This window comes from Falco punctatus, assembly GCF_963210335.1.
Source record: "Falco punctatus genome assembly, chromosome: 4".
Lineage (NCBI taxonomy): Eukaryota > Metazoa > Chordata > Aves > Falconiformes > Falconidae > Falco > Falco punctatus.
In genome coordinates this window covers 9914592-9936596 of record NC_137583.1, presented here as the reverse complement: position 1 = coordinate 9936596, position 22005 = coordinate 9914592, and the positions used below count along the sequence as shown (strand labels likewise).

The following is a 22005-nucleotide window of genomic DNA, read 5'->3' as shown; positions in this document are numbered from 1 at the left end:
ACCACCTAAGATCTTGAAATGAAATTGTGATTTGATTGAAGCCAATGCCAACATATTCTTTGAATTTTACAAGGGCAAGGTTTCACCGTTGTTCTTTGAGATGGCGTAATAGCAGTGACTTGAAACGTTTTCTTTGTACTGCAAATCATTATGATACTTACTAGAATGTTTCCTTGCCATTTTTTTTTGTTTGTGAAGAATAATGTTATAAGAAAACCAGATGGCAATCTAATCTTAAAGTACTGAAGTTTTAATGCTCTTGTGTTTACATGTCAGAGAAATAACAGTCAATCTGGGTAGACCTCTTTTAGCCCATGCAGTAATACAGCATTTTTTGTGCAGTGGAGTGTGTTTTTAGTATTGTCACACAAGTATCAACTCCAAGACTTTCATTTATCACTGAATCTAATGTTTTCAAAGTACAGCAATGGGTAGAAGTGTTTTATTCTTACAGACATTTAGGTACCAAAGTGGAGATGGCATGGAAGGGGTGCAAATGCTGCTTACTCTATAGCAAATGATTTAACAATATATTCACCTGTGTGAATAAGATGTGAACAGAATTGAGCACAAATTTCTTCATGTTTTGAAAGGTTAACTTTTTGAAATATCAAATAATTTCTTGTGCAGAATTGATTATAAGAAGTTATATAATTGTTTTTCTACTGTAATGAAAATATAATGATGCACTTTGGAGTTCAGATGAACCTTTTTCTGGATAACAAAAGACATAATTTTCCAAATACTCTATCAGACCAATGGCAGATTAAATTTAAAGTACACGCAGAACCCACTCTCAGTTGCTTAGAGCAATCCCTGAAGTTAAATTAGAAAAATCTGAATTTTAAGACTACAAAAAAGAAGGTGACAGCAATTTTTTTTTATTACTGAAAGTAATAAAATTTGAAGGATCTTACGAAGTAATTTTTTGCATGTAAATTCTGCTGTTCCATTTATTTTTTATGAAGTACTTTGTTGATTTCTGTGTATGTTTGTGCCTGAAGCTTTAAAAATGAAGTTCTATATCTATCCATCTATTTCTGTCATGCAGAATAATGTATGCATGGTTGTACCATAAAATTGTAATAGACCAAATAATTCACGATGCATGTCTATGCCACACTATTATGGTGTTTCTGTAAGAAATTTGTTGTTTACATAAGGCAATGTTACTTTACTTCTAAAATATTTGTAGTACTTATTAAGGAAATATCAGAACAGATACATAATTACTATAAAATTAGTGAAATTCTAATGGTAGAGTCATATGCTATTTTTATTGCATTATAAAAATAACATATAACAACACAGTCACAAGACTGACAAACAAAACATAAACCAAGTGTGCTAGTTTGAGACTTGCCTAATCTGCACATATAATTATTATCATTTATAGATAAAAATTAAGAGATCAAGTACTTTGCTGCTGAAAGGTATGCATGAACCAGTTACTTTTACCCTTAAAAGCCCCATTAACACAAAATGTATTCTTCTGAAGAAAACAGAGAACTTAGGGAGAAAAAGGGGGACAGAAATTAAAAATAAGAATAGAAGAGAGGACAGCAGGAATAGACAGGGGCTTTCTGATTAATGTGATAACCATGCAGCTTCTGGTTAGAAGTGATCCAAGACAGTCTCCCACAGACTGTAAAAAAAGCCAAAGAAATCTGCCCTGTCCAGCCAGGAGCAGGGTCAATATCAGCTGAGCTGCTTTCCATCTCTTTCAGGCCTACTGTTTGACCTCAAAAGTCAAGTTCCATCTGTCGACAAATCAGCCCTGATCTGTATTTAACAAATAATAATAAAAAAAAGTACCCAGTTCAAATCCAAACACGTCTTTCAAAGCTGTAAAATATAATAAGGCTCTTATAAGTAATTCTGTGCCTTTGCCCTGGGAATATCAGATAGATTGTGCTTTGCTCTCTTGTCATATCAGCAACTTTGTTTATAACATGAGGATTCCCTTGAAGGAACTCATTGCAAGTTAGAGTACCACCTGCAGAAAGCTCTTTTTAAAAAATGTTTTATGTTCTTGCTCTCCCTTCTTAACTAACTTTCCTTTCCTTCTTCATTAAGGCAATGCCCTAGTAGAAATCTGATTCCTGTCAATAATCCAAGAATACTCTATAGGAAGTGCTAGTAAAAGCACTGGTGGTTTGCAATACTGGGATTTTTGTATTTTTTTTTTTTTAAGATCAAAATAATATGCTTGTCTTTGAACTGAATGCTTATATTGATTTGTATGTGACATCATGGGTAACAGTGGTGCACCTCAATACCCTGTATAGGTTGGATACTCAATCGCATTGGATTTAATCATACTTTACATGTTCCATTTTGTGTTGAAAACCATGGGAAAACACCTCCCACAAATATGGAATGGCATGAATACCACAGAAAGCAGAAGAATTGAAAATACTTTTGCAACTCAACATTAGCTTCCTTAGCATGTGAATGAGCAAAGATTATAGGGCTAAACTGAATAATATAATTTATATCTATTATTTCAGGTGATTTAGTTATAACCTGTACAGTAGATAATTTGTTCAGTACATTTCTGAGCTTCTGTGTGATAGGAATATTTTATGACAGTTGAACATCTGGTGCTTTGCATTGGTGACAATATCATGTTCTTGCCCAATTATGTATTTTCATTGTAGAAAGTCCAGTGTGACAATGAAAAGCCAACACCCCCCAAAAAAAACCCCAACCCAGGCTTCTTTGTCTTCTGCATTGCTTCTTGTCCTGGGTTAAAACTAGGGTAGAAGAACATGGAGAAAAAAAGCCTGGGCTGAAGCTTATAGTTCCTGTATGCTAAAGTGAAGAAAAGATTGGTTAGAGGCAGGAAGGTGGGTGTTTTGCCTGTTGATGAAGTTATGGATGCAAGGCGGGTAAATAAGAGAATTACATACTAAAATAAACAGAAGGGAAAGAAAGGTGACGGTAAGGAATATGAAAGAGTGGTAATCTCTAGAGGGGGGTTGTGAAATTCTGGATTTACCTTAGGAGAGGAGGAGAAATCTGAGGAGCAATAGGGAACAACATGCTCTTTGCATGGGTTTCCTAGTATCTTAAAGGTGGGAGTCAGGTTGGGTTGTTTTTGGTTTTTTTTTTTTCCTAGACTGAATTTACCTTTCATGACCTATAGAACTATTCTTTTTTTCCTTTGAAAAAGAACAATTACTGTTCATTTTGGAGAGATAAAACATTGTCAAATATCTTAATAGAGTTGATGGAAAATTAGTTTGCAGCTGGAAATTGGTACACTCTCTCACATAATTGGCCCTGAATCCGAGTATTGCATTTACGTAAATTACAAAGGTAGTTGAAACTAAATTTCTTGACACAGTTAACACCTGGTATAAAATAAATCGAGATTTATTTTTAAAGCAGGAAGATTTATGAGGATGAAAAGGAATCTGTTGCTAGCATCTCACCCAAACTGTGAAATCAAAATTCTCTTTGGATGTCACCTTGAAAAAAACTCTGTGTTAGGGAAGCCCTGTATCTGTGTAGAATTCATGGCTGGAACACACATTATCATCTGAAATACAGAATTTGAAGAGCAAAGCCAGCAGGTTTAGTAGGCTTCTCATGTCATTCCCTTGGCTTATTTTGGCAACCAAATAGTTCTGACTAAAAATCTCACAGTAGGATAAATAACACTTAAAATGTACTATCTTTTTTCTTACTATCCTCATGCTTAAATGATATGTTACATGCAACCCCTAAGGTTCTTCCCTAGTAATTTCGATTTTCTGATTGTTGTATTTGTATTAAACCCGGACTTGTTCTTTTTTTATACAGAAAATTTTAACCATTGCAAAGAATATGAACCTCCTAGTACCTGTAGTTTATAATAATTCTTTCCAAAACACGCATGTTTTATTTTGATCTGCATTTCTTTCATTGCTTGCTTGCATTGTCTATTCCCTGAAATTAAGAAGGATAAGTTAAGTCCACGTCTTCTCTGCGTAATAAGATAGTTGGAGGACCTTCAGTTCTAAATGTTCTGAATTTCTGTAAAATTCCTTTATGTTAAAAGATTGTTATCTGAATTTTCTATGTTTAATGTGCACTGCCTTAAACTACTTGTTTTTTCCTTGCCTGCTCTTTCAAGATGCCAATTAGGAATAATGGGAAGCAAGGGGTAGGCTAAGCATTGCAGTGCATTGTTGTTTCCATCTGTCTGTGATTACTCCAGCCAACAGTTTAAAGCACTTGATGCCAGATCATGCTCCCATTGAAGTTAAGTAGGTTTTTGCCATTAGATTTGATGGGAGTAAGATTGGGCTCTGCACTGTTGTTGTTGTTGTATTCATTGAGTTCTTTCTTGTCTGTGAAACTGCCACCCATCCATGCATGTGTTTGCCAGGTTTGTGACGTTTTCACCAATGGGCTTGTTCTTCTGATGTTTCAGGTTAAGTATGAACGATAAAAGAAAAAGGATTATTGGGTAAAATGTCTGCTGAAAGCAACTTTTTAGTTCGTTAGTTTGTCTTTAGAAAATGGTACTGCATAAAAAGAATTTCTTTTAAATTTTTCTTATTAAACTGCATTTGAAACATCTGGAGTTATAGATTACAATATGTATATATATGTATCTCTGTATGTGTACATATATATATATATAAAAACACATGGACAAAGTGTATATATATACCTGGGGAAAGAGAGAGAATGTGATTTATTAAGAAATTGCCTATATATTGAAAGTCTTAAAAAACTTACTGTGATTTAAATTAAATGAATTACAAGGTGATTTTTAAATTTAAAAACACCCTTAAAATATGGTTGCATAAATATGTTAAAAAAACCTTAAGAAATCCCCTGCTCCTTCAGGATGATAGCACTTGACTATAATTCTAGACGACAAAGATATTTTCATTCTTTTTTATTATGCTTCTGTAGAAAATATTTTCAACGGACAGGAATACCCATAATCCTTTTTAATGAAAAATTTGAACTCCGAGACTGAAGAAGTAAAGCTCTTAAAGCTCTAACGATTATTGTTATCCTTATTTTTTAAAAAATATTGATTCTGAAGGCTCATGAGGCTGAAGAGGAGGCACGGATGAATCCAGAATTTGCAGACAGAATGAAACAGCTTGACAAAGAGGCATCGTACTATAGAGAAGAATGTGGCAAAGCTCAGGCTGAGGTTGACAGACTTCTAGAAATACTGAAGGAAGTAGAGAATGAGAAGAATGACAAAGATAAGAAAATTGCAGAGTTAGAAAGGTAATTCTTATATTGTCTTACATTGAGTGGCATTTTTATGTACTTGATATTTATTGCAGAGCAGAAAAGACTAGAATATATGTTTTAATAGAATATTTGTTATGTTTTGTAAAATTGAGTCAGAAATGAATAGCTAGCTGAGAGCTGCATCTCCTGTCTGGTGACCCTGGAACTATTTAAGATTTCCACTTTTTTAGTAATGTCTGTAAAGGGAACATGTATAGGAAAAGCCATATGCAGTTTACAATGAGAAGAACCCTCCTAGAAAACCTCGTAGAGGGAACAAACCTGTCTATCTAGTAACTGGTAAATAAAAACTGTCCCCACACGTTTCTTCAGTGTGAACAGCATCACTAATCCTCAGAGGTCCTGAAAAGTATTGGTAAGTATTTCTGACCAGCCTCATGACTATAGAGAATATAATAGAATAATATAGTACGTAGTACAGCATACTATAGAATATTAATAACTGTTTCTCAGTGTTTCTGTAGTCTTTGTCTGCTTCAGCTGAGTATTTTCTAATGTTGACCAGGTGGTGTTTATCTTAATTCTGGGAAGGTTGTACAGTCTTTACTTAATGGAGACAGGAGGATTTTCCATTTGCCTCACACCCTTTGTAATGATTATTGGAACCTTCTCCCATATGGTATACTGCAATTTATTTGATTGATAATACATGTGGATCTGTTTTCTTTGTTCCCTTCCTGTACTTACCCACTCTTAGGTAAATGAAAGAAGGAATTTTATGTTTTCAGGTATTTTATAGAATTGTTTTCTACTGATCAAGTCAGAAGAAAAGTGTTTCACGGTTCCAAAAGAGAAGTTTAAGGGATCTCATTGTGATTATTGCTATAGTTTTAGCCAAGATACAGCAGCACCTTGTCCAATTGGGGAGAATTACTGTGAAAGAGGGGAAGATCTGCCGGAAATGTTGGCTACCTTAGGGGAAAGAAAACAGCAAGTTTGGAAAGGAAGATGCAGAGCATCTTTGACTGATGATGACTTATCATTCTTCACATTTACCTGTTGCCAGAACTTATCTTTCTCTGCAGGTATTTGGCAAAGGTTTAATAATGATAATGATGAATAGTATGTAGTTATCAATCAAAGTGTCATGAGAACGGAGACCTCAAGTTTAAAGTGGAAAAAGATTTGTGCTCTAAATAGAACTGAGTATTTACATGAGGACAACTTTAATTAGCAGTTTACCCCTCTTGACACATCAAAAGATGTTTAGGATAGTCTAGTGTTTGCACCAGTTTTCATGTGTAAAGTAGATAGTAGAGGAAGCTAGTAATGAAGAATGGTCACTGTGCACCATGACTGTGAGTTCTGCCTGAACTCTCCAAAATCTTAAAGCATCATATTGGAAAAAGATAACGTCATCAGTGAATTTATGTGGTCAAGAAAGTGCTGCCTATTCCACCCATAGGGGAATGTACTGTAGAGGCAATCACAGACCTAGGCTTGTAATATAGTGACTCCAGGTGTGACCAAGCTGGTGAGAACTGTATAGTTTTTACAGAAACAGTAACTGACATCCTCATTGGGCATAAAATATACTGAATTATTGTGTGACGGTAGATGCAATAGTAGGCATGCTAAACTTTTGTTCAAGAGGATAATCTTAAGAGATTTATTAAGTAGCAGTCACATGTGTTGAAATAAGATTGAAAGATGAACATGAAGCTTGTGATCTAAGCTTTTTAGCAAATCTTGATTTGATTTCAACATTTTGTATAGAAAAGACATAAAGAATCAGTATAGATCAGTAGACTTACTTGAATTAAATTGAGAATTATTGATTACAGGACAATGATTACAAAGAAACAAGGGACCAAGGGATACAGAGATATTGCTATGGCTTTGTCAGTACAACCTCTTACTGTACTGGGTTATGTAATGGACATACTTTTCTATTTTATATATATCTTTTAAAAAGTGTATGCACTTTTATCAGTGAAATTTTGGGACACCAATTTCCAGTCTGTTATTGTTGATGAGGTGGTGATTCTGAAATAAATTTGGTTCCACTGAGTAAGCACAGACTTTGAAAAGTATATGCTATACTTTGAATGTGATGAAGTATTTAAGCTTTGCTACAAACCTTAAAGTGCTTCTGTAATGCTTACAATGAGATCTCTCTGGCATAACCAGCTAAGGACAGTAATACGTTGCAATTTTTGGGAATCATCATGTTCCAAGATTTGTCTGTGAATTCTATTAATTTTAATACAGTTTCTTACTTGATTTAACATGTACCGCGTTCATGTTTAATTCCAAATTCCTATACAAGCAGTACATGTGTTAATTATTGTAAACTAGGGTGAAAAAAAAGGACTTACATAAAAATTATCTATTATTGCTTTCATTAACAGAAGTTACTGCCTTTACTTGGTTATAGTCTTAAAGCTACTTTCTAATGCGCGTAAGCAAAGGCACAGATTTGTTGATCTGTACAGTAAGGCTAGCAATCTGCAGCAATGTAAAGGTGTAATAGGGAAGTATTTTTAGTGAGTTGGTATCTGACCCTTCTTACTATTCAGGCTCACCTTAGATTTCTCTAAAATTTAATTTATTTTTTCTCCCTCTTCCTTATTTTCTAGGAACATTGGCCTAAAGATTAAATCTGTATATAACTGTGTCACCTGTTGGTGTCCCTAGAGAGGGAACTTTGATGTTGAAATTCCCCTTTCTAGGGGGTTAGGTAGAGTGTAAATTGCTGTAACATTTTATGAAGTGCTACTACTTTTTCTGCTTGTAATGACTACTTGATTGGCTCATTATTGAAGGGAAGAGGTGGAGCCAAAGCTCAGTTTACTGACTTTATGGGAATAAAGCATTGTGAAAATGACTGCAACTTTAACAGAAGTATATTTGAAAATGTTCTTTCTTTCTTGTCCTGCTGTTTTGTAATTCATGTAATGTGCTCTAGGTTGCTATTATCTCTCCTTACTTTTTCTCCTTGTTTTTCTTGCTCAGAAGCAGCATATCTTCAACATCTCCCCTAACCTGAGATGCAAAGGCATCTCTGGGGTTTTGTAGGAAAACAAATGCTCTTTTGTAATTTATTTGTTGGCTAATAGCTTGCTGGGATCCATGTTCACTGCTATGCCAACATCTTTATATTGCAAGATAGTTGCAACAACATGAATTCTCAAAATTTATAAACATAAATTTCTGAGAGAGTTAAGATCTCGAGTACTGCAGGCTATGGTATTCACAATATTTTTATATTCACATATAAGTTCAGCAGCATAATGAGTTGTACTATAAGAATCAGGTGTACTGTGAAAATTATTTTGAAAAATAAAAATGTTTGTAATAAAGTTATAATTTACAAATTTAAACAAGAATTAAACCAAGATGATGAATACTAATGTTCTTCTATGTCAGAAAGTATTGACACAGGAAGTGTCAAATAGTCAAGGGTAGAAATATCTGCTTCAAGATATGGGCAGCTAAATTTGTAAGCGTATGCTGTTTGGTCAATGAACATTATTAATAATCCTGAAGAAGATTTCATATGAATGGTAACTTTTATGGTTTTGATGTGATTTTGTTGCCTCAGACAATATCACATTTCTGAGTTGCATCACTTAAGAGTCGTGATTCATACTGCTCATATATAAAAACACATTGGTCCGTTTATTAAATTACTGCATATATATTTGTATTTTACAACTTCTTATAACTACATAGGAGTACCAATTCCTCCTCCTATACTAAAATTGTTTGATAACTTTTATTACATCTTTCATGATTTATCTGTATTTATAATAAGAACAGGTTAAAATAGAATGCAATATATCCCAGCATAATGTAATTTCAGTAAACTTAGCTTGATGTTTTTCTTTCATTTCTTGATGAAGAAAATATGGTTTGCGGTTTGTTTGGTTGGCTTTTTTTGTTTGGGTTTCTTTTTGATGGTGTAAACGAAACTGGGTGAGATAGTCATCAGCTTAGATTTCAGTGTGAAGGGCCTAGCCAAGGAGAGGTACCCGCAGCTGGAACGGAACTGTCAGGACTGAAGGACTATTTTATTTAACACTTTTATTAATGGCGTCAGTATGAAAAGTATGTTTGTGAAATATGCTATGGAGATTGAATCATAAAATGAAATGAAATGAAATGAAATTGATAGAAAATTTGTGATTGTGAAGTTAAGACCAGTAAAATTGCCTGCTGTAAGCTGAGGATAATCCTCCATACAGCTTAGGAAGAGAAAGATTAGGTAAATTTGCTTATGGCAGTGTCATTATGAGCCATCTAAATAATGAAACAGACATCTAAATAATGAGGTGTGAATCCTGATATGTCAGAATAAATGTCTGCTGTAAGGACAGGAAGGTATTAATGTCATCAAGCACTGGCAAGACTCTATGTGGAACACTGCTGTATACTTCTCATCAGTCATATTTGAGAAGGTTGAATTAAAACTGGAAACAGGTGCAGAGAGGGCTGGTGGGGTAATGAAACGAATGGAGTGCTCATGTCACAGGAGGAGTCCAAACAACAGCGGTTTGTTTCTCTGGCAAAACAAGCAGGGATGCTTGTTCTCTATAAATATATGAAGGGGTAAGCACTGTGGTGAAAGAAGAGTTATTTCAGTAACAGAGTGTTGGCACATAATAAAATGGATATCAATTATCCATTAATAATTTTAGGGCAAAAAGAGAAAGAAAGTGATGAGAGCGTAGTGTAGATTTCAAAATCCTGGGTCTGCTTTTCTCCAGTGGTATGTTAGATGATCAGTCATTTGCTTGGTTGAGTGTAGCTTCTCAGTATAACTTCCAATATTAAAGTTCATTTTAAAATACTATACTAGCTATGAGACAAAAGTTTGGGTTTTTTTGTTATCACATCTCATATGCAGTGGTAAATTTTGGGTAATAACGCTATAGATGATGCACATTTAAGTTCCTGGTGTGTTCAGACTACAATTAACTCATTCTGAATTGGGTTGGATTTGAATTCTGATGTCTATAAGTCCACACAGCACTGATAATTCATTGCATAAATGACAAAACATCAGCATATGGATTAATTGTGTTTAAAAAAAAGGTATTTTTTTAGTTTTTTAAAATTTCCCTTTCAAAAGTGAAGGAAAAACTGTGCATTAGTGACAGTTTTAAGGATTAGTCTAGCAGGGATTTCTTTTGCCTTACCTGACATGCTCTTTCAATTAAGGATTTTTTACCAAGTAAGTTATCAAGCATCAGAATATTTTCAGTGATGAAGAATTAACCTTCAGATTAAAGAAAAAAATTGCTGTCAGCATTAGAAGGGGCTGTAATTTCTGGGGGTGGGGGGGCAAATCCCTGTCTTTGATTATTAGGTGCAGTGCTTTGTGAACTTCTAGATGGTATCTTTGAACAAGCTGCCAAATTGTTTAACTGTTTTGGCTTTCACAGGAAGACCTGATGAATGTGGGTCACCAAACCTATGTTGGTTCAGAGAAAGACTTCATGGTATATAAAGAGATATTTGTGTGGCAGTGAACACTACCAATATCCATCTGATTTATTTGTTGCATTGTCTGTGTGTGTGCATTTGGATGGTTATAAATATGGATGGCTTTCCACAGGCCACAAATGACAAAAGATGCAATTTTACTTTAAAATTTCTGTTTTATTCAGTGCACGGTGAGGTTATATTGCTACAGAAATTTTATTTCTTGCTTTCCCTTCTCCCCCCTTTTTTATTTTAATAAAATCTGCTGATATAACATCTGCTTGTTATATTTTTAAAGAACTAATGTGTTCCTCCCTTTATTCTCTTCTGTTGTCTTCCTCCTTATCTGTTTTTCTCCAAACCGCTGCTTTCATCCCTACTCCAAACAGCTTGACTTCCAGGTCAGTATTTTCTGCTCTCCTACTTAATTGCTCCTTCCACAATTAAGGTTTTCATTGATGCTTCATTTATTTGGCCATTTTGATTTGATAATAACTTCTGTTTGCCCTTTTTTTCGTTCGTTTTTCTTCTGCTTGTCTTTACTGTGAAGTTTTTGGTCATACCATTTCTAGATCAGAAACTTTACAGTGAAAGAATGCTTTTGCCTGTAAGAAAAAAATGTTTATGAACAACATATTAAATTCATATGTTGTTATGTGTGCAGATTTTTTTCTTCTTTCAGTTTTATTACCTTTGTTTAGGGAGTTCAACATTGGCAATAGCTTTACGGTAGACAACTCTACCCAGCAGGTAATGGATTGAATAATGACAATAGTATACACAAATCGGAGCCTTATTCCTAATACTTTACCATCACCCCTTTTACTGTTATTACAAATATAATAGAATGAATTGGACTAGTTCAGCTTCTGGTTCAGAAACTTTTAGCCATTTGGTGCAGGTTCTGGACCAGCACATAACTGCAAGGGAGGCAATATGTATGTGTATGTTTTATGTGCTGGTTTTGTATGTAGCATCATCTAGTCAGATCCATGTTTTTCTTCTGGATTTTAGATTAGTTTAGCTAGAATTTGTGCTTGTGCACTGTTTTTGAGTTATCTTATCAAGTATTGTTACATGTCTTGTGGTTGTTGAAAGTAAAAATTGATCTAGTCAATATTTTTTTCTGTTAGTAGGCCTTGATGTTAATTTCCCTTTCTCATGCTTATGAATGGCTGTAAAGTGTAAGTTAGTGATGTCTTAAAGTATATACTTGCTATTTTAGAAACAAATAACTTTTTATCATTTGGACTATGGGTTCATCTGCTTCCTCCTTTCCCCATTCATTTCAGAATGTGGCTTTATTTATTTTCTCCTGTGGCAGGTATTTTTAAGACAGTTCGGTACTCCTAATCTCATCCCTTACTCTTCAGTTTCTGAAATTGGTGATTGAAGGTTGCACAGAGTTTTGTTTCCTGTGCTGAAGGAGCTTTGCTTTAGGCAGGAACAGACCTGGGTTTCAGTCATTATCAATGTAGAAAGTATTTACTTCTTAACAGATCAATCAGACAGGAGTACAAAGGTGAGTGTATACTGCAAAGACGTTGCAGGTAGCTTTCAGCTACCAAAGTTTTGCATTTGCAGATATAGTATCAGGTTGGCATGCAGTACCTTTGACTAGAATCATGGCAAATGTCCAATCTGCCTTTATATTGTGTTTAGATCTGGAGTTTTCAGAATTTTTATGTTGATGTATACTTCTTGCACTGCTTTGTTCTTTGTTCATACAGAAGCAGAGCTTGCCAGTTTGGGAGAGTTTTGGTATCTTTGTCTCCAAACCAAGCACAGTTCACATTTCATGGTTCAGACGTGTCAGGAAAGTTTCTGACGTGGATGCCTTTGAACTGTATGGCAAAAGATGGCTCATTATGAAAACATTGATAAGGCAAGAGGGTTTTTTTCCTGATGTGCTTTAATGCACATCACAACCCCAAGTTACTTTCCAGCTGGAAAATTTTGTTTCTGAAATTTGAGGCTTATTGATTGCAGTAACGAATTGGACAAAAATTTTCAGTTTATTGTCTATCTACTACAAGCACATTTTAATGTGCTTGAGTGAATAGTTATTACACTTGAATTATAAAAATACTTAATTTATTTTCAGAACCTTTCTTTCTTTCAGAAATTAATCAAATGCATTTATTCTGGAATTGGCTATGATGAAATTAGTGTCTGAATGTAACCACTCTGGCATTTCTATCAAAACGTACTCAACATTGACTGAAAACCTCTATAGCCAGGGAGAGCTTAAAGAAAGGTATTATGCTATGCAGTTGTCATTATGCTTGATTTCACTGGAATTTCATGATTGGTATGCAGAAACATTTGTTCAGCAGTTGGAGGTGCAATTTCTGTTATGTTTTATTGACCTAAAAAAACAGCTGACCTTGTTGAAGCAAACTGTCCTCGTAACCCTGCCAACTTTCACCCCTAGAGTCCTATAGAAGTTGTAGCATATGATCAGAGTTTATTGTGGGATTTCAGTGAAGTGTTAAGTTTTTGCAGCTTGAATCGTCATCAAGGTCAAAACTTAAGAAGCAGCTCTATTAATTTTCAATCTTGTAATCAATATGTTCTTAGCTGTCATTTTATTCATCTCTATTTGTATAAGCTTAGAATGATTAGAAAAATGCTGCATCTATTTTATAACATGGCTGGCTATTGATAGTGATGGTAAACAAGAAAACTGAATACATTGGCATAACCCCTGCCACGTGCATCTACCTATACAATACAAAATGTTCTGAGCACGAGAATCAGTACAGAATTATTTTTTTTCCATTTAGGTTACAGCAGGTTATATACTCCCCAAACTTTTCTGCCTGCAGATAAATGTGATCGATACTTTTTCCATGTATAATATAATGACCAGTGCTAGAAATTTTCCCACCAGCTTCTGATGTTGGTCTTCCTAATTGTTTCCATAGGAGGCTAGAGCTCAATGAGATGAGTAAGGCAAGGTTTAACAGAGTTTTATATTTAACTTACAAGCCTTCCACAGTTTTGTCAAATGTCAGTTTGATGGTTCCAAGGGTAGAGTGATATGTTGTTCAAAGATAATTTCCCTGGAGAAATTGAGATAGTGTACTAATGAAAACTGAGAGAATCTATGATACACGTTACTCTTCTGAGAGACTGGTTATTCTGAGTGAAAAACACGGTTGTCACATTGGATAACAGGCAGATTGTTGTCATGTCTTTCTGTTCTAGTCCATTTGCTACATATACAGAATCAACATTTTAACATTGTGAACATGTTGATGTTTAAACATTTTGAAAGAGATTAAGGTTTGAGAAGAAATTATTTAGATTTATCTGATTACATGCGTGGTTTTGAATTCATGTGCATTTACATTCTATTTCATTTAAGAAATAATAAAGTAGAAAGTTTATGTCCTTGGAATTCTGCTTTCTTAAAGAAGAAAAGTATAATAATAATAAATTACAAAATAAGCAGAAATAATAGTGGTAAACAATAAAAAGATAGATATGGTTGGATCCCTGGGACAGGATAATGCATTGTTCATTTTTATCCTGCTCACTCCTGAACTGGTCTACTCACTTCTATACTTTGGCCATTCAGTTTGCTTAAAGGAATGCAGAGGTTAAAATAATTTCTGAAACAACTAGAAAGGGACTATTTAAATAAGGAAGGATATTTTGTAATTTCTTAGTGATGTGGTTTGTTTTGTTTTGATTTGGAGTGTAAATACTCTGTGGAAGTAAATGGATATGCAGCATGGATATGGGATATGAGGAAAGCTCTGCTTCTCTGAAGAAAAAAATGCCCGCTTTGGGCTGGACTTGACAGCACAGTTCTGTGTTGGGGAAGAGAAAACATAAGGAACCACTGGTTGCTGTTTCACAGTTACTAATTTCAAAAGAGAGTGCTGCTACAGAGCCTTCTCTAGACCTGGTGCTTCCACTAGTTTCCCCCAGGGGAAGATCCACAGAGCATATTTCTTCACTGCCTGGACGTGTGAATCAAGCAGCCGTACAGCACTCCACTGGGGAGCCTGGTGACTGCCTGGGTGCAACGCTGACAGGATTCCCTGTGTACAGTGGAGGGGTATGTGAGCGAAGGGTCTTTGTGAGATAGCACAGCTTACCCTCAAAAAGCTGTGACTGAAAAGAGACAGAGGAACTAAATTTAGGAATTGGGGTGTTGGTAGAACCACTTCTTCCACTTGCATCGTTTGCTTCCATAATGCCAAGAGCAGCATGCCTAGACAACATGATTGTGACTGGACTGAAATGCTGTGATCTGAATTTGTAAGGGGAAGTTAGTATGTCAAAACAAGAAATCATACAAAGTGTACCTGGTTTTGTTGGGGTTTTTTTGAGGTCTGAAGAGGTTACAGCAAAAGCATGGAAAGTTTGATTTATGTATTGAATGATAATGGCTGGATTGGTCCTGAGAATGGCTAGGTTGAGCCAGGAGTTGCAGTCAAAAGATTTTATTGAGAAGGAAATTGTAATGAAACATGAAGTGCAACAGAGGAGATTTGATCCTGACTGCTGTAGTGCTGTCAGGCTGAGCTGGACATGCTGTGGAGCAGTTGGATGCCCAGAATAGCTGGACAGAGTCAAGAGTTGGTGGGATTTTTTTCACTGTTTTTGTTCGGTTAGGGTTTTTTTTGTTCTTTTTTTTTTTTTTTTTTTTTTTTAAAGGTTGCCTGGACAAGAACTGGAAAGGACCTGATAAAGCAGCAGCAGGACTGCAACTTCTTGGTTGCAAATGTCAAGCAACAAACTGTTTCCAGTTACTGGTTACAGTAATTGCTATTGGTTTCAATTAATAAAATAGCTGAGCAAGCAGTTGGCATATTATATCAGATCAGATATCCTTCTCATCTAGTGTCAGGTCACCAGCAGTATTTGTGGTGGGTTTTTTTTGTTGTATTTTTTTTTTTTTTAAAGAAGAATAACAGAAGAAAATACACAACAATCCTGGGTGTACGAAAGAGATGTATGACACGTGAATCTTCTGGTACGAATTTCACACATGTTCATATAAAGTGTCATCCAGTAAGAATGTGCTGAGAAAGACAGTAGTGCAATGCACTGTATTTGAGTTTCAGTGGTTGCAGTGCAGATGTGTGTTGAAACAAAGTGATATGAACCATAGTTTGGAACAGGGTTTTAGTAGGTCTTTTTCATTCATGCATTATCCTCATGTGGATATTTCTAGCATCTCTCTAGAGCTTCGGAGGGAACTGTGTCAGACTAAACACTTCTTAAACAAAGATTTTGGAAAACTTCCCAGATTGTGTGTTAGGTAAACTCTTCCACGTTTTTGTCTTTGAGGTGAGAAATGTTTCAGTGACTTCTGTGACGCTCGCTTTATTTCTACCAGGCAGAGTTGTTTGTTCTCTCAAGGCAGCAATGTATTTTTGTGGTGCATTTGGAGTCAAAATAGTTGTCACACTGAAGTGCTGTCATATTAAGTATTTAAGTATTAAGAAATCTTAAACTAGGCTTCAAACATTTGAAAGTATGAGATTTAAGGGGGGGGGGGGGGCAAGGAAGAAGAAGAAGAAGAAAAAAAAAGGGTATTTGAATTTGTGGGGTATTTTTACCCAGGAATAGAATTGCCTTGTGTTTTTTGAGATGTCTGTGGGCTTCAAGCTTGCTCCTTTGAGTGAGACTGAAATAGCTATGTAATCCATTGGTAACAGGAGCTGGGAACATAATGAAAACATTGAATGTACCAAAAATTCATTTATCTTAACTGTTAACTGTGGGCATTTCAGCATTTTTGCATTCAACTAGAGAATTCAAGATGTAGGAATCAAATTATTTGGAGATTCTAAAAGTATTGTTTGGTTTGAGTGATACTTTTTTCCCCTATTGTTTGTACTGGTCATTTTTGTTCCAGTCCTTTATATCAGCATAGAGAGAACACAAAGGGTGCTTCTCAGTTCTCCTGGTGAGTAGATGGAGCATGAGCTATGGCATGGAGTTTGCCCTAGTCTCAGCTTCAGGTGAATGGCAGAAAGAAGACCAAGCATTCTTCTTCAGTAAGAGATCACAGTATTATATCTCTGAGGGGTGTAGTAGAATAGTGGCCTTTATTACCAAAAGATAAAGTCAGTTTGGCCAAAGTTAACCAGAGTATTACCTTCCTCCAGATTTTCTTGTCTAAAAGGCAGCAAGATTTTACTCAATTGATATTAGCTTATTTTGTAAGGGAAGGTCTTGATGTCCTCTTAGCCTTCCTGGCAGCGGGGGCAATCCAGCTTCAGGGTGACAATGTTTTCCTGTCTCTGTAGAGGCATCCAGTCAAAGTTTCATTTTCATCCCATGTTACAATAGACATGCTAAGGAAGCTGAGCTACTCCCATTTATGTCACTGTAGAATAGATGCTTTTTTCAGTTCTACAGCACCACTGTAAAACTGAAATCGTGTCACAGGGTCAGCCATAGGGTGGTACACACAGTTTAGGTGTTTAAACAGTTAAAAAGGCAATTAGTTCAGGCAGTTGAAGTCTCGTCCCTTGTCCTTTTCAGTGGGTGGTAGAGAGGGGAAAATACAGTTCTTCTGTAGAGAAAAGGAGAAGAGTGGGAATAAGATCTGTTAGATTTTCTGCTTTGGAATAGTGAGGGCAAAAAGGGCAAAGATGGGACAGGATAGACAGGATTTTTTTTCTATGGGATGGTAATAGGTTAGTCAGACATGCAAAGACAAGAATCCCTTGGGATTTGGGGATGAAGTATTCCTCCAAAATGTGGCCTTTATGATAACAGACATGGAAAAATATCAGGTTTGTTTGGGGTTTTTTTTTGAGTCTGTCTAAACAAGAATCAAGGAATGATCTCCACACACAAACCCCACCCCACCCCAGAAGGAAGTCTTCAAAAACATTTTACTTGTATGTAACCACCATGTAGTGGTTTGTATTAATCTGTTTGGTTTCTGAGCTTTTTATGTTGGTCTGTCAAATTTTCACGTTAAAAGCAGAAAGACTCCCAAATTCAAAAGAAGCAGAAGAAATGTTATTTTTTCAAAATGGTGCAATAAGTTTGAAGTAAGAGAATGGAGCTGATTTACATCAATGTTATACTTCAGTCCCAGATGAACCAGTATAAGCCATGTTCTCCTTAAAGCAGGGAAGTACCTGGCCACTTACGTTTTTCAGAATTCAGGTGCATTATATAATGTTATCAAATGGAATAAAGAGGCTGTGCAGAGAAAGTATTACAATTTTTGGCACCCATTTAAACAAAGTAACAGATATTCATCAAACTGTCAGAATATCCAAAGAGAAAAACCTCAAATGTAATAATTAATTACTTGGCAGGGGGTGACATGTTAGAAGTGGTAAATCGCTTAATTGTAGTTTTGGGACTTTCTTAGGCTCCGTTCTACATACCTTGGTTGTTCTGTGGGTGGAGTATATCGTATCAGTAGTGAATCTGCAGTTGGTGTGGGTTGTGGATCAATTTTGGTAGGGCATCCCTGAAACGGTTCACACGAATGCATTTAGGCCTGCAACATATATACATTCTTCTGTGTTTTGAAGACTCCCTGTTGGGAGAACCAGGCAGCTGCTTTGTATCATTGTTTTTCCCATTTTTCTTTATGGTGCTGCAGTACTGACATACCTTACTTCAATGAGGAATACTCTTCTTCTGTGCAGCTTTGGGCAAACTAATTCTTTTCTCACTCTTAACAAATGTACTGGCAATAAATAGTTGCATTCTGTGTTGCTGTAAAATGACGTTTACTAGTCAGTGGATGTCTCAGAAAAAAATAATTTTGTACAATGGTGAGATGGCTTTACAGTCAGTAGATTTCATTTTACAAGGAAAAAGGGAAATTTCTTATGAAATAAAATGTTATTATTTTATATGTTAATCAATGTTCATCTGTTTTCTTCCTGTGGTTATGAATCTATTTGTCATTTTATATCAGGGCATAAAGCTAGATGAGTGATTTAACCTGGAATGTACAAGCAGTCTAACTTCTGAGCATCATCTGTGTTATGAAAAAGGGTAAATTGCAATATCATTTTTTGCCATCAAGGGAGAAAGAATAAAAGTTGTTTAGAAACTAAGCTCTGTTGGACATGCTGGCTGTGTCAAAGTAATTCATTTCTTATTGGCTGGGATGATTGCTTTTGTTTTTGCATTGAAAGTATTAATTTTATATCATCATGACAATTAGTTAACAAAAATAAAATAAGAAAGGTTAGGAATAAGAAAAACTCCCAAATTTTAAAAGATTTTTTAGATGCTAATAATTCTTTGTTATAGAATCTGGATTACAAAAAAAAACCCACCCAACAACCTGGAAGTTTTTGTAAATGCAAATGACAACACAGAAAGATATTACTCAGTTTTTTATTAGCATATCATAAATCTTAAGGTGATTAGAGTCTAACATTAAAAAAAATTAGCAGTCAAGCATGAGGGCTTTCTTTTAGAAAAAATGTGGTATATTAGTTTTCTTTGTCATATCAAAATTTTGGCCTGTCATGCATATGGGTTTTCTGGTCTCATGATACCTGTTTTCCCCAGACAAATCCATCGGTGGGTTGTAAGTGATTACACAGTGTCCTTGTGTATTTGTGTCACAATGTCTCTTGTGATGTTTACAGTTTGCTAGTGTCTAACCCGTCTTTGTTGTTCAGGTTTATACGTTGAAAGTATCAAATACATTTGTATTCCAGGAAAGTGCCAGAAACAATATTTAACTTTGCTCATATCCTAATGGAAAATCTTTCCTATGGATTTAAATGTAGTTGGATCTGAATTTTAAAGAATTACCCTTATGCTGTTGTTTTAAATGACAACCTATGTGTACTGTCATTTTTAAGACAGTGAGAACTGAACTGTTGGGAATATTTCTATGAGTCTTACTGAATTAATGTAGTTCAGAGCGGACATTCACATGGACAGGATTTACAGGATCAGGTCCTTCTGCGTGACTAGCTCCTGAGATCCAGAGTGCCTAGTGAAATGTTAATGGTTTTTTTATTGCTCCCATGTGAATCGTTTGTAAAGGTGTGGACTATTTATAAAGGAGAAAGAGATGATCTGTTAAAAAAAAATAAATTCTTGCAAGTAATGATATTGGTAATATTCTGCCCAGCGCATGCCTGGAACAATAGCTGAAAATATTTGATTATTTAAAATATGTACTGAATTAAATTTTGAAATGTATTTCTGAGACTTTCCTATTTTATAGAAATTACTTGTTTTGACTAAATTGTTGTATTTAGTAAAATATTTCTTTTTTCCTGAGAATATTCTTTGGTAAGTTTATTGCACTCTGATATTTTTTGTTTTGTTTTGTTTGTTTGTTGAGGAGTACAGGTTCCTAGCATACAGGAGAATTTTTTGATTGACTTTGAGACAGCTGCTCCCATTGTAATATTGTTTAATATGATGAAAAATATTACAGAGACATATTGCTTTAGAAAATGTTACAAATTTTTCTCTTGGGAGTATTTTCATGTCTGCATTTTTTGGATGCTTTGAGGGGAAAAAAAAATCTTTATGAAATAGTGTGAAGGCTATACTAAGCATGTAACACTTATCTTTGGCTGACATTACCAATTTTTTGGCCAACGTACCCAGGTGGCTAATTAAAGCTAGGAATTTAATGAAATAATGTGATTTTCTGTAGCTATCAGAGATGAAAGCATTGGAGTTTAGACAACAGTTGCACTACTGTAAAATGATGTCTGAAAGATACATATGTGTGGAAACTCCAATGTTAATATTTGTCTTTAATAGTTTTATTGAAGGAATTAAATGTACTGTAGTTGGAGCTACAAGATCAATTTGTATGCTGTTCCAGAAGAACAAGAAAAAACCACAAAATAACATGGTTAAACATAGTCATTACAATTAGTAATATTCATGCTGTCAAGAACTAAGTGCTACTACTGTTTTAATATTTCCTTTTTTTGCTGATCAAGGGTCAGACATCTCCATGACACTGATGTCTATTTCTTACAAAGACATATCAATTAGAAAATTGAATAGAATGAATGGCTAAGTGTAATTGATGTAAGGGCCTCTTGCTGTTTGCACAGCAAGATTAAGGGGCTCTGGGCTCCTTGGTCCAGACTCATAAGAGACAAAACTATAGGGCTGTGTAAGAATTTTTTTTGTCTTTTCTTTTCACCTACCTTGTGCGGATATATATGATATTCTAAGTATACCTAAATATTTAGCAGTCATAGTTTCATGGTTCTTCAGGAATATCAGAAACCGGAGCTGTTACAGTCTATTGATTCCTGTCTTGGCAGTTTAAAACCATCTTTCTGAAAGTTGTTGGATGCTGAGGAAAACAGATGTAGGCATTGCCGTGGTTTGGATACCTTATTTCAAGTCTAGTGCCCAGCTGAGGTGGAAATTAATGGCTGTGGAGCGTTCCATTTATGAGAAAGATTATAAAAATTATCCCAGGTCCAGAAGATTCAGGAAGTAGAGTGGGAAATTGTGACTGGCCAATTTTTACTGGAGTAGCATAGCTATGGTCTACTGTGTGTTTACAGTTCAGAGCAATGGCTTGATATAGGTTTAAAAAAATTAGTAAACTCAGTTTAAAATACAGTAAGGTAGTTTCTAGAGAAGTATTTTACTTTATATAGTCTTCTCTTCATTAGGAATGAGAGAATGTCTAATGTACTAGAATCAAATTTTATATAGAATTTTTTCTTATATCTAATGTTCTTCATCTCTTCTTTATTAACTTCCAGTATCATTGTCATCAAGTATTTATGTGGCATGGGTGTGGTTTTGTTTTGTTTTTTTTCTTTTAAACTATTCAGGATGTGCTTACATTCTAGCTCCATTTTGAAGACAGCTTAGGTCCATTCGGATTTCTTTTTTAGTCGATAGATTAAGCTGCTAGTTGTTTTATGGCAATTGCTGACTGGCTATAACCATAGAAACACAAATGGAAATTTAAGTTTGTTATCTGAAAAAGTGATATTAACTAGCCATTTTAATGTTTGGCCAAGATTAAGCATCTGTGTAAAGTGTTGCTTCTCTACGCTGCTCTTTAGACTGCTTTTTTTCCTCCTTAAATGTTATGAGCTCAGAGCATCATTGCTTTAAACCAGATGTGGTGTTGGCACTGCTTTAGTGTGCTCTGGGCTTGGGTGCTTTAGAACTGGTTTGAAGACTGGCTTTCCAGTTACGTGATGTTTGTAAAATTATATACGCAGCATAGTTTTCCATAATAACTACCTTGAGATGACTGTAGTGCCTAGTTTAGTGGTTAAAGAATTTAGCTCACTATAAGGTAACATATACCCAACTTCAAAATGAAGTATAGCAAAGTGGAGAATCAGA

The 22005-nt window shown here is 35.2% G+C and overlaps 1 protein-coding gene across 12 annotated transcripts in view; it reads left to right on the top strand.

Moving 5' to 3' along the window:
• Positions 1-22005, top strand: part of ERC2 (ELKS/RAB6-interacting/CAST family member 2) — a 481052-nt gene that overhangs the window by 241041 nt on the left and 218006 nt on the right. For 10 of the 12 annotated variants that reach the window (XM_080384963.1, XM_080384960.1, XM_080384958.1 and 7 more), the window contains 2 exons: positions 4121-4150; positions 5048-5241. In XM_080384963.1, the coding sequence (XP_080241089.1) occupies positions 4121-4150; positions 5048-5241 (224 nt within the window). The remainder of the gene's footprint in view (positions 1-4120; positions 4151-5047; positions 5242-22005) is intronic. The other 2 variants (XM_080384954.1, XM_080384964.1) reach the window with 1 other exon arrangement.